The sequence below is a fragment of the Marmota monax genome, unplaced genomic scaffold (assembly GCF_021218885.2).
Source record: "Marmota monax isolate L192 unplaced genomic scaffold, Marmota_monax_Labrador192_F-V1.1 WCK01_AAM20220418_F8-fsc00031, whole genome shotgun sequence".
In the NCBI taxonomy this organism is placed as follows: Eukaryota; Metazoa; Chordata; class Mammalia; order Rodentia; family Sciuridae; genus Marmota; species Marmota monax.
In genome coordinates this window covers 5,170,059-5,184,088 of record NW_026695197.1, presented here as the reverse complement: position 1 = coordinate 5,184,088, position 14,030 = coordinate 5,170,059, and the positions used below count along the sequence as shown (strand labels likewise).

The 14,030-nt window shown below is 36.5% G+C and overlaps 1 protein-coding gene across 2 annotated transcripts in view; it reads right to left on the bottom strand.

Annotated features, from left to right (window-relative positions):
- The window catches only part of Asxl3 (ASXL transcriptional regulator 3), a 179,784-nt gene that overhangs the window by 80,127 nt on the left and 85,627 nt on the right, over positions 1-14,030 (bottom strand). For both annotated transcript variants that reach the window (XM_046428402.2, XM_058573934.1), the window contains 3 exons: positions 12,594-12,715; positions 1,188-1,305; positions 115-234 (listed from right to left, as the gene is read on the bottom strand). In XM_046428402.2, coding sequence (XP_046284358.1) covers positions 115-234; positions 1,188-1,305; positions 12,594-12,715 — 360 coding nt within the window. The remainder of the gene's footprint in view (positions 1-114; positions 235-1,187; positions 1,306-12,593; positions 12,716-14,030) is intronic.

Below are 14,030 nucleotides of genomic sequence, written 5' to 3'. Positions count from 1 at the left end.
GGATATTTTAATTTCCTTGTTTGGCCACTTAAAAAAGTTTTTGGAATGCTCCATAACTTATGTGAAAAGACATACATCTCTAAAATATAACATGTTAATCTATCGATCACTCACCTAAACCAGACTTTTTTAATCGTTTTAAGTGTTGATTCGTTTGTTTTCCAGTGGGAGATTTTTGCCCATGTTTCATTTCTTTATCTGAACTGTCTGCTTCACCATTTTTAGATTCGGATCCTAAAAAAAGGAAATAGTTATTATGCCATTATCTTCCTCTTGCTGTCCTTGAAAAGAAAAATCTAAAATTGTTTTAGGAACCATAGATACAATCTTTCTTTCTAAGAGTTAATATAGTACCTTTGGCCACAATCTGATTCCCTTACTGGATAAAGAGAGAAAAGCCCAATAAATCAATCAAACAGGACCAAAAGCAAGAACAGATGGCTTAATAGCAGAATCAAAAACTCAGTTACTGATCTGATAGCTTTTAAAATAGTCTAATCTTTTGTAAAAATCCATGAATAATCTTGAACAGTACGATGCCAGTGAAAGATGAGACAAAACAGAGACAGAATGATGAGGGAAGAGGGGATTCCTGAAGAAAAAGAGAGATCAGACCTTTATGAATAACTTTATGTTGAAGCAGGGACAGAAAATGCAAACATTAATAGAATAATAAATACAATGGTATACAGCTGAGAAAATGACAAGAGGTAAATTGGAAGGAAAGGTCAGGGCCGCACCGAGGTAAGAAGAATGTTACTAGAACACAAAACTAATAAAGGATTCCAGATTTTGCAGGAGAGGATTGAAAAACAAAATCACACTCATGGCAGAACTGCTTTTGCTAGTGTTTCAAATCAGCATGTGCTTCACCATTAAAGTTCAGCAGTCAAAAGCCAAAGCAGCAACAAAATCCACCTAGATTCACCAGTTATTTCCTCACATCTACTGACAATAGCAAATGAAGTCATTTCATGATGACTTCACTTCTTATATATTTTTTAAACTGGGTAGGACTCTATATTTTTGAATCACTGCAGAGTCAAAGATGTGAAAAAAAATTAAACCAAACCTCAAGTGTTAGTATTATTCAGTTAAAAAAAAAAAAAAAAACATGACATCTCTCTCAGTGAGAAAGTCTCCTCTGAGAAGAAACTGGCCAAGCATAAAATATTTTAGCTCTTTACCTGAAGGCGGATCCGACTGCTCATCAGACACCTTTAATGGTGTCAAAACAACACGAGGAACAGTCTTGTTTACCATCATTGAGACTCCATTTCTTCTTTTCTGTTGCTGCCTCAAAGCCTATAAAACATGATAATAAAATATAACATAAAAATGTAGCCAAAATGATTCCTCATAATTGAATTAAATGATCCACTTGCCCATCATTAGCTCAAACCTCTTATGAGACTTACATTCCACAGAGCCCCTAATTTGTCAGGATTCTTAATAGACACCTTCATATAATTTTCCCTCAAAAGCATAAAATTGGGCTGTGGCAAAGGGTATAAACCTGAGACCATTTCAGTATAATTCTGACAATAAAGCAGTACTTAACGGTGTGTTCTACCTTAGCAGTGTGGCTTGAGAGCCTATGGAATTTGAAACTATGACTCCCACGTAAAATAAATGTAAAATAAATATTTCAAAACCAGGATAAAAATATATGTGTCTGCACTCCTCTTGCAGGTGCGTCGTCTCCAGTGCACAGCTCAATCAGTTAACACCGAGTGTCATCAGTATGTACAGCATGTAAGAACTACAGTATTGATGCATTCACTCAGCCGTGGGGAGCGCTGCACAAAATCACTGAACATGGCAGGAATCATTTATTTCTGTGAAGGGAATCAGTCCTAATCTTGGAAACCTTGCAGCATTTGGCTTCTGTCTGCTTGACTTTGGGCATTAACCTTCAGAACACGAACAGGACGGGGTTCTGGCAAATCCAGGGGAAAAAAAAAAGATATGAGAATAAATCTGTCCAAATGGGAGTGCTTTGTGTTTCCTAAATGATCGACCATGGTCATGATAATGTAATAAAAGACATTTAAAAGTTTTGAAATACAGCTTAATCTAACTGATTGCTTTATGCAGAAAATTACCTGTAATAAAAAAAAAGGGGAGGGTGTCTTAAGCACATGAAGCGGAAGAAACATTAAATTCACAGTTAACAGGAATGCTAAGACTCCTCGAAAGGTTAAAAGGCTGGCCACAGACGGTATGAAGCCTTTTTATTCCTGATTTCTGTGCAATTTCTACCAATTTTACAACATCTCAGTTACTTGATTAATGATCTCTGACTAACAGTTGTCAGAATTTCCTGAAATACTGCATCGACTGTATATTCCCTTGCTGTCAAAAACCATGTCAGGTTATTTGCTCAGGGTATTAGCTAAATGTTCAACTTGTTGACCATAAGATTTAGCAATCAAGTAATTACAGAAGTGAAAACTTAAATGCCACATAAATGAGAGAAGGCATATTCAGACAAGAGTTAAAGCCAGATGAGAAAGAAAGGCTGGGGCAATCTATCATAAATGACGCAGATACTGATGATTACACAAGACATGTTCCCTTTGATTCTTATGCTTACAGAGCTTTTAAAAAGTATCAGGCGCTGTGGGGGGACAAGAGGTATAAAGATTAATAAGATGCTATCCTTCTCACCTTTAGCCTGCTGTCAATAATATGGCAAATGAGAGCATATGTGCTATAAAATATTTAAGACATTTACTCTTTCTTCCAAGGAGTATACATAATTGCACATAAATTGTGCACATACTTGCATAAATCTCTCTAGTCCTGTATAAGAACTCAAAGCACTTTATAGACATTAACCTAACAATCCAATAATGTAACCAAATGAGGTAACACAGTGATTTAAATTATAATTAAGTCCACCTTTGTTCACAATGTAAGATTTCACAAAAGAACAAACAGGAGTAAATTTTTAGAAGTCATGCATTACATATTATTCAACTATTTCTCTTGGCAAAATATTATGCACTAAAAAATATTCAGTGTGCATGTGTGTATGCGTGTATATATACATGTGAAGTCACAGAATTTATTTTAGATAAATTTTGAAAAAACGAGAGAAACAAACTAAAGGTCTAGAATCTACAATCAAATATCAAAGATGGGCTGGGCATAGTGGTGCAGGCCTATAATATCAGCAGTTAGGGAGGCTGAGACAGAAGGATCTCAAGTTCAAAGCCAGCCTCAGCAAAAAGTGAGGTGCTAAGTAACTCAGTGAGACCCTATCTCTAAAAAAAATACAAAATAGGGTGGGGGACATGGCTCAGCAGTCCAGTGTCCCTGATTTCAATTCCCAGTAACCCTCCCCCAAGAAAAAAAAATCAAAGATCATATGTCTTTTTGAAGGATTTGTGGTAAATAATAAATGAAATAATGAAAATTTGGACTCAATTTCTAGAGCTAAAAGGACTCTAATATAAAAAACTTAGCAGAAATAAATCATGATAGAAAAAAATTTAAAAAGAATAAAAAAAGGAAAAATTTTAAATTTTAAGGTCTGACAGGATAAAAGAAATTGTTAACCATTGCCCATTTGCATGATTTGTTTTCTGAATATGTACTTCATACTTAGAAAATTCAAGCAATATTTCTCAACACAATATTTTTTTTTTTTAAATTCTGACATGCAACACCAATTGCTTATATGGACAAAAACCAAATGACCATCATGTCACAAAAATTAGTATTCTAAATATATTAAAAGTATTCATGCATATTTTTGTTTTATCTCTGACAAATAAACATTAAATTTATTATTCCTAAATGATATTTGTAGGGGCTTAAATAAGCGGAAGCTCGGAAGTGTCTCTTATTCTGACACTAGTGACAACAGTGAAGCACAGGGAGTTCAGCAAACTCAGACAGGTCAAAGCTCAGTCATCAGAATAGGAAAGGGGCATCTTCATTTTGCATTCTAGACTCACAGTCATGTTAGAGTGAATCTGTGGTCATTTTTAGGAGTCTAGCTCACTTTCCTGGAAGCAAGATTCACTTGACATGCCAACATTCACTTGGGCATGGTGGTGCAGGCCTATAATGCCAGCAGCTAGGGAGGCTGAGACAGGAGGATCTCGAGTTCAAAGCTGGCCTCAGCAAAATGTGAGGTGCTAAGTAACTCAGTGAGACCCTATCTCTAAACAAAATACAAAATAGGGCTGGGGATGTGGCTCAGAGGTTCCTTCCAAGCATATCAGAATATTGACTGAGGGAGAAAACCAAGGTCACCTCCATTGAGATATGCCTGGGACCTCCTGGGTGACCCTTCTCAAGAACACTCAGGTACTTCTGTCTACGAGGCTACGAGGCTCCTGGTCTCTTGGAGTGGAGTGTGCATCCTCCAAGTAAAGAGGGCTGGCTGTGTAAAGGCTTCTTGGTTGTTTTTTTTTTTTTTTTTCATGTAACTACGCTTTCAACTTCATGCACATCAACTACTCAAACATGCTGCATATCTCTTTTTCAAAATCATCTTAAAAAACATGGAATCCCTTTGGGGCCAGGATGACCTGCAGGTGAGAACGGAAGAGGCTGCAGTGGGCAAGAACACACCCCCCCCCCCGCCATCAGAATGAGCTGTTGCTGTCTAGATTTTTAGATGAGCTTTCCGGTTTTGAAATCATGTTATCAGACAAACACAGATAACTATGGGCCAAATTCAGTCTAAGGGCAGCCACTTTTGATTTTTTACTAAATACCACTCCCACCATCAAAATAAACAAGTTTGCACAATGTAAGTATTAAAATAAACTACCAAGTATAGATACTGGCTAATATAGGTCTTCTAAGGTGCTGATATGCAGAGAAACTAGGGACTCAGCAGAACTTTTTTTTCATTTGTTGGTGGACCTTTATTTTATTTATTTATATGTGGTGCTGAGAATTGAACTCAGTGCCTCACACATACTAGGCAAGTGTGCTACCATTGAGCTACAACACCAACCCCTGCAGAGCTCTCTTAATGGCTGTGTGGTACAATGGTTACAAGGTTACAGAGGCAAAGAAAGACTTAACTAACTAGCTTTATAATACTGGGTAACTGAGTTGGACAAATGTCCCTAAAAACCCTTGACAAAAGTGTGGGCAAGTTTTGAACAACCAATAAAAAAAAATTAAAAAAAAAAAAAAAGTTTTGAACAACCAATAAAAAAAAATTAAAAAAAAAAAAAAAAAAAAGTGTGGGCAAGATGCTTCAAACAAGAAAGCTACAGAATAGTATTTTAGCACAATTTATAGCACAAAGTAAATACTCAATATATGCTGTTTTGACATTTCTATAATTTATCCATGCTACAAAAATAAAATGATTTTTTGAGGATTTCTTCTGCTGAACTACCATGTAAGCACTGCTGATTCATAGTACTGAACATAACAAAATTTTATTTTAATTATTTTATATTTTCATGAAGGACTGACAAGGAAATGCATAAAATAAGCAAAATAATTTCACACGCGCGCACACACACACACCAGTACTAAGAATATTATGCCAGAAAAAGTAAAGATAGCAGAGTGGGGTGTGGGAATAGGTGAACTAACCTGGATTAGGAGGTCAGAAGAGGCCATTCTGGTGGTGACAAAGATAATGAGACCCAAGCAACAAGAAGAACCCAGTCATATGAACATTGTGATATCTATCATCAGTAAATGAAGCAATGACCAGACCCCTAGCAGGACAGGTCTTTGGTGGTTCAGGGAATGAAATGAAAACCAGAGTGGCTGTGAACGAGGACTAGGAAATTTACAGAGACAGTGAAGAACTACTCTCAGGATGGCTGCCCAGGTGTCCCAGAACAGTGGACATAGGTTCCTTGCAAAGACAGCCCTGTGAATCTGGTCCTTTCCCCACAGCTTGACATCACCATATTTGCCCTTCCGCCCAAAGATGGAGATAAGGCACAGAAAACAGGAAGCCTGGGATATCCTCCAACAAACACCTGCTATTTGCCTTTATTCGTTTACTTGTTTTATATGCAAAGGCTGTATTGTATGAAATGCATGGCATATCTCACACATCAGACAAGTGTCTTAGTAATTCTCGATCATTTTGAGCTGTCCCTTCTATATCAGGCATACATATACCCTTTACATTAACTCTTCTCTCTGGCTGATACACTCTTCCCTCAGAAACCTGGGCAGCTCATTTCCTCACATACTTGAAGGCTCTGCTCAGAACACATTCCCACTGTATCTCCATCTCCACCACCGACTGTGCTTTATTTTTTCCCAAGGACGTATCACCTTCTAATACACTGTAAAATATCATTTTCCCCATCCTGGAAGGTAGACCCTACAAAAGACAGGGATTTCTTTGCTTTTTTTCACTGACATGCACCAAATATACAGAAGAATGCCTGCAATGTATTAGGTGCTCAGTAAACATTTACTGAATTGAAATGAAAATTCTCAAAAATAAGTTTATCAAAATAGAAAAGCCCTCATTTATCTCTCGAAAATCCATAAGTGCTTTATCTACAAGACTGAAATCAGCATGGAATAATCAACAATTAACTTTTTTCTTCTAATATTTTGTTCAAAATACTCTGACCAACTCTATGGCCCATTCCTGAAGAATATTTTATGTAAAATGTATAGTTTCTTGCATCATCTTTGAGTATTTCTACAGTCTCATTTTCAAGTCTGAAAAGATAGAGTCAAATAAAAAGCTTCCCTCTCCACTCCCTAGACTATGCCTATACCTCAGATCAGAAACTTTATTAGGAAAGAGATTCCTGATTTTTCTCACCCCCCATTTCCTCCTCTTTTCTTTCTAGGTTCCCCACGCACCAGCACTGAGAATGAGGAGTGAAAATAAAGGCAAATTTGTTTTAACTAGTTCCATCATACTTATAGCATCTGAGCCTTCTGGGAGGCAAGTGGCCTCCTGTGAGATTCTTAGGGCTGCACTAGTGGGGACTTTAGAGGTCTTCACAGGGAGCAATTGAAACTACATTCCACCTGGACATCAACCATGCACCTTATGATCCACCTCCAGGACTCCCCTAAACATAAGACCTAGACACCTGGGCTCTTCTATCTAGAGAGGCAGGCTTCCTGGGCAAGGTCTTAACAAATCCACCACGGCTGTCTAACCGTTCAGCACCCACTCAGGCCATAAGCACACTCAGTATCCTTGCTCCACTGCATACAATATATCTTGATTCCTTCTGCTCAGTCATTATGGTAAGCCCTCTGCCTGCAGAATTCTCCAAGTCTCATAATGCTTCAAAATATAAGAATACAAGATATGGAATATTCCCTCCCCCTCCCTAACACCTCCTCCCACCGTGTGTGTGTGTGTGTGTGCGCGCGCGCGTGCATGCATGCACACGCACGCACACACACACCCGTAATCAGTCTCGAGCTATTTTTCATATAGCTGTTGGGGGATGATCAATAGACCATCTGGCCTCTCTAAGTTTTCTGGGGCTGTGTCTAGCACCTCTCTTCAAAATAAGGAATATTTGTATCACATTTTCAGCTTTGAGTTTCTACAAAAATTCCAAGAAAGATAATTCTATTGCATATTATGTTACAAATGTATGTTACATGCAATTTAATTTAAAATTATCTAAATAGGAGTGTTCCATGGTCTGAAAAGTATAAGTCCATAGAAGAGATCAAGAAAATAGGACTAGAAGGGCTACTTTAGGTAGCTGGGGAGATGTGCCCTGTATAAAGGTACCTTAAAAGAAGGTTTTGTTGCTTTCTGTTGTGCCATCTTTGGGAGCTGGGCTCTTTTCTATTCCACACCAGGCCTGATCAGGTAGGCCTGATCGTTAGTCTATAACATGGATTTGACATCAATATTATGTAGTCAGTCTTACTATTTCAGCCAACATTCATTTCACGGGTATATTATCAATAAGGTTCCTCCAACAGCCTTAGTTGTAATTTGCTATGCTAATGGTTATCTTATTGATCAATTTTATATCCTATCATTTTAAACCCAGAAAGCAGCAATATTATACCAAATACATAAGCAGACAGCAAGTATAAATGCAGTCTACCATTCAAGCTGGTCACATTATAATGTTCTACTGCTCAAACTAGGTAAAGTGAAATTTCTGTATCCATGACGTTATCAAGAGGACTATAATTAGACTTACCAAGCTTGAGACTTCCAGGTATTACTCAATGAGAAAGAGGTTTCCAGGCTTAAGCTTGAAAATAAACGTACATTAAACTTTACAATTACTGGAAACAAGCATAAGAAGCTAAATCAGTCTAGAAAAATAAAGATTATATTACACATCAATTCAATTCTGGCTTTAAGTGAAAGGAAAGAAATCAAAAGATGCTGACCAAACTGCTTCTCTTGAGAAACACACCACAATGTTTTCTTGTCTAAAAAAAAAAAAAAAGGTGGAGGGGAGAGACCCTTAAACAAATATTTCATTTTTACACAGAAATCTTATGAGATAATTTGGAAAAAAAGAAAGAGAGGAAAAAAAGAAAAGAAACAGTTCTAGTGTTTACTCTAATGGAAAAATAAAATGGGGAATCAGAAATTTTTGTGTTAACTGTGAATTTTAAATTAATGCTTGCTTTATTTTAGTGGAGAAACATCATCAACAAAGTGACTTAAGAATGCACTGAATGCAATTAGCCCTCACCGACAATCTGAAAACATCACACGCTGTCAATGCTAACACTTAAATAATCAGAGATACATACACAGAACACAGCTGGCTGAGTCAGGTATGACAACACACACTCTTGCGACTATGCTAAGTTCTGACATACGTGTTCGGAAACCACTATGGCTCGCCAAAACCTTGGGCATTCATAGTCCTGGTCAAACATATGAACCTAAAGAAACAAAGCACCAAGAATCTACCTGCCTTGCATTATCAAGAAAGAATTTTGTGAATAAATTCTCCCACTCTAAATACACAGTGAAGAAAGTGCAAAGAAGCACCAGAGACAACGTGGAAAGGTGGCATCCACCTGTACCCCACCACTGCGGCAGAGCAAACCCTCCTTCTTTCATCTTCTTTGTTTGCTTAAAAACTTCCAAAACTTAATCTTTCTTAATTATCTATCTTTAAAATCCAAAATCTAACCGTTTTATGCTTTTTTAGGATCATGACATCTAAAATACCAAAGCGGAAAGAAGACAGGGAACAAGGTAATAATCAACCTGCTACTTTCCAGTCTTCTGCATATGTGTATGCAGAAAGAAACCCACTGGAATAACAATGTATTATATTCATGGAATAATGCTCAACATGTGGTATTAAATAATGTTCTGATGATCAGAAAGTAAAATGGAACCAATAATTTGGGAGCAATGAGAATATTCCATGTGAAGAGTCAGGGCATTAGAATTAGCATGCTGCCCAACCTGTACCTACAATGCAATCAACAATGCAGGGATGTCAAAGAACCCACTTGCTAACATGCTTTAGGTGAGAGGAAGATTAAGGACTATGGGGCTAGGAAATTATTACTAGCTTATTTTGCAAGGAGATTTAAGTTGTTATTTTTTTGCTATACTTATGATGCTAAAAGTTCCTGGGTTCTTAAGAGATTTTTGTTCTTGTTCTCACCTACTTTTTTCTAAAAATCTACATCAGCAAAGCTATAGATGGATAACTAAAGACCTATTGAATCAGGATATATTTCTAATAAAATATTAGTGACTTATATATTTGAACGTAGACTATTAATATACACTGGTCCTAAACGTGAGCAGTCTGTTTAGAGATGGTATTCTAAAGGACTATATTATATTGCTGTCTTGATGCTATACAAATAGTCAAGTATATACGTTTCTTTGAATTGTGCCAAAAACGTGATCTGCCCTACTTAAATTCTATGTGCTGAAAGGCAGTACTGGTGAAGAGGGTAGAATATGAAACTATAATTCTGGATGCAAATACCATTTCCAATATTCAAATGCTGGGTGATCTGGGACAAATTATCTAACTTCTCTTAGCCTTAGTTTCCTTATTGGAAAAACAGGGATAAGAGTACACACTTCGAAAGAATTCATATAAGGATTAAGTGTACATGCAAAAATAAAGGCATAATGAAATCATCAGCTAATGTAATTATCATTAAGGTCATTCAACTAATGAAGTTTGTGTGATAATGACTTGTGCTTATATTCATACACACAAAATATATATTCCTAAGCACAAAGCATGCACATTGACATATATGTATATATTTGTATAACACACTTTACAAAATATTATAGATGGTCACAGTCATTCAACTATCTGAAAGAAAAGAAAGCTGCAATCTTGCTGTGGCTGTTACAAATTAAAATGCCATATGTTCAGTCAATTTTTGAAATGTTGTCTTAAAAAAATCAGCAATTACAGGGAATCTGGGCAAAATTCTGCAAGGACAGCTTTTCTTCTAAATGTATTTCCAATATGAATTTGATTATTAATCAAATATTAGCATATCTGCTACATATTGAGGCATATTCTCTTGCTAATTTGCTACTTGGTTATAAAATAGAAGTTTTAAGAAATGAATAAATAACTTTTCTAGGGCATCAAGAAGCTTACAGGACAAGCAAGCAAGTGGCCCTTCTCATAAACATGCTCCGTAACAAAACAAAACACTGCTAACCTAAAGTTGTATAACACTTTAGGACTTATAAAAAATGTTCAAATAATATAAAACTGAAACAAAGAAAATAAAAAATAATGATACATAACAGTACAGACTTGAATCTTTATTTTCCCATCCACATACTAGAAGATTTCATGGTGTGTACATTTTCCAAATCACTGCACTTCACAAGTGTGAGTTTCATTTATGTTCCCATTCCATTCCCGTTCCTGTTTCTTATATGTCATGATACAAGTATCCAGTTTTGTATCTTTGCTCCATCCTGCTTGCTATTTTATTACCTACATCTTATTTGCCACCTGAATAAGCTTTTGCTCAGATTTCCCTATCTACTTCATCCTTTATTCCACCAATTAATTTCAACAGTAATTACAGTTTTGTTCTCTGGTCTCTAAAATGTTCCCAAAAAAGCCATGAGGGGCTGGGGTTGTGGCTCAGCAGTAGAGCACTTGCCTAGCATGTGTGAGACCCTGGGTTCAATTCTCAGCACCACATAAATAAATAAAATAAAGGCATTGTGTCCAACTACAACTTATTTGAAAAACACAAAAACCAAAAAAAGCCATAATATTAATGGAAAGTTGCCCCAAAGATCTGTGCAGGATGAAATACTATTATTACCTAAAAGATAATATTAAGAATGGCAATGTTGCAATTTCAATAGTTAATTCAGAATGAAAGGTAATATACTTCTCTCCAAAAATCTTTTATTTTTTTTAATTTTTTTTTAATATTTATTTTTCAGTTTTCGGTGGACATAACATCTTTTATTTTATTTTATTTATTTATTTATTTATTTTTTTTAATTGTTGGTTGTTCAAAACATTACATAGTTCTTGATATATCATATTTCACACTTTGATTCAAGTGAGGAAGTCTAAGAGGTTGGGTGTGAGCATTAAGAAGTTTTAGAGGTTGGTGAGGCTTGTTTCTTTAATTAGCTTTATTTTAGAATACATGGTTTCTCTTTCTTTACTCATATTACCAGAATGATACCTTTATTTATGTCCTGGTTAGAGTGAACAGATTACGGGATATTGGGACAGAATTCTGATCGAAAGGAAGTTGTAAGAGGAAAGCAATTGAACAAGGGCACAGAAGGAACTTGGGTTCAGTTACATAGACCTTCCACTCACTGCTAGGATGATTAATATAATCCTCATGTGATGGTCCCATCTAACCACAACATCTCTTCTTTTTCTTCAAACAATTCAGCACTTGCTGGAGTGACAGCAGTAGCTAAGGCTTCCTGAGTGATCAGTATGGCCCAGACATGTCCATGTGCTTCCAATGCATCACCCCAGTTAACTCTCAGATCAACCCCGTATACTATCATGTCCACATTTTCTAGAGAATGCCTTTGAGAATCAGAGAGGAAAAGCAGCTTATCTAGATTCACAGAGCGGGTAACAATGATCCAACTGAGGTGTATCAGTGCTCAGAGCCAACCTTAAAACTGTTACCTCTCACCACCACCTCAACACAAAGCGCATGTGACATTAGCATGAGACCATATAACTTCATACAGCATCCAACACCGCATATTGATAGATATTCTAGATGTAGGTAGATATTTGTAACTCAAAAATGAAAAAGAAAATTATCATTTGTTTTTATATAACTATCAGATAAGCACAATGAGATCATAGAGATATTATTTTCAAATTATGCAATATATTTATGAACCCAATTGGTTTACACACACCAACAAAAATCTTAACACAAGTTTTTTTTGTGTGTTTCCAAGAACATTCCTCCTCTATGTCAGATTTGAGTCCTCAGCCAAGCCTCCCCTACTTTTTAGTGTGGACTAAAATGATTATATTAAATATTATGCAAGAAGTTGAACTCAGAATGTGTTTGTTGCTTTCTGATGGTTTGGTTCTTATTTATTTTACCTGATCAGCAGAACACATTACCTTAGGTAGGCAGAACGGAAGGAAGAGGACAGATGGCAGCTCTCTTACCTGCTTGAGCGCCTTTTTGGTGTGCTGCTGAAAGGAAGACACTAGCTTGCCCTGCACTGCTGTGTTCGTGAGGCTTGAATCTCGAGTGGAAGATGCTTCATCGGGTACCTGCTTCGCACAAACTAGAAACAGAGAGAGATAATGATATTACTAATTTGAATTCCTTTTTTTACCTCCACTGTAATTAACTCACTTGGAGCTTTTTCTCCAATTGAAAATGGATACTTAAAATAAAGCAAAATAGCACAGTAAAAAAGAAAAGTTATCTAGATTCAAAGAGAAGGGATCATTTAACAAATGTGTGGCCACAGTTCAATTTAACCTCTTTGGGCCTCCATGTTGCCTTACCCACTAATGGATGATAATTTTTATGTCACAGAGCTATTGTATGGACATAACAAACAGAACAATACCTGCCTCTGAAGTTGTAGTTTGGAGTCAGTAGACACTATCTGAATCGGAATATGGCAACTGAACAATGCACAAACTGAAGAAAACTATCTACCTGAGCAAAAATGTTTTAAATCCACCCAGCTTCATAGATATAATGTTTCCTCTATTTAACGACCCTCCTTCTGCAGAATCTATGACCTGGTGCAGAATCCATGACCTGCTGCGACTTATTTCTCTTCTCCTATGGGACAAGACATGTAGAATAGAGAGGGAAAAATGAAATCTGAGATACTTGTTTTCAAATCAAGACCAATTATTTTTAAGAAATGGTGCTCTCTACGGATTGCAATGTAATCTGCCCATTTTTACCAGAGTCAGATTTTTCTTTGGCCTGTTGTACAGCAGACCAGTACATTCTCCCAAAAGACCACTTTTTAGGAGAACTGATGTCAAGACATGGGTGACCAAGGAGCTCATCTGGAAGCTAGAACTCTTCCTTCAGTCCTGCCCCAACAGACAGACAAGGTTTAACACCTGCCATGATCTTGGCAGGAGCACTGACACAGGTCTTTTTCTGTGTATACTGGAAGAAAGGGAGGCATTTGGAGAATTGAAGTAAGGAAGTACTATGATTAGTAGTAGCAGAATGAAGGCATATGTCAAAGGCAGGAGGCAAGAGGAAGTTAGATAGAAGAAAATAACTTGAGAACATATTGTAAATGCACAAAACATGACTTTTTAAGGGCACAGGGTAAACAGTATGTCAAGAAAACTTTCCAAGTAATGGTAACATGGGGGATTCTGAACAGAGTTTTAAAGGTATGTAGAGAAGTAAAAACTATTATACTTATCAATCCCCAGCACCAATAATAATAATAATTGTAGTAAAAAATTGAAGCTATGCACATACATAGTGCTGAGAAGAGTCAAGTTTCTTTCTACAGACTCTAGCAAATCTTGCCTATGAATATACATGTGGCTCATGAGAAGAGAATTTGGGGAAATCAAGCATTAATCAAGCTTTATTTTAATACAGAAAACAAT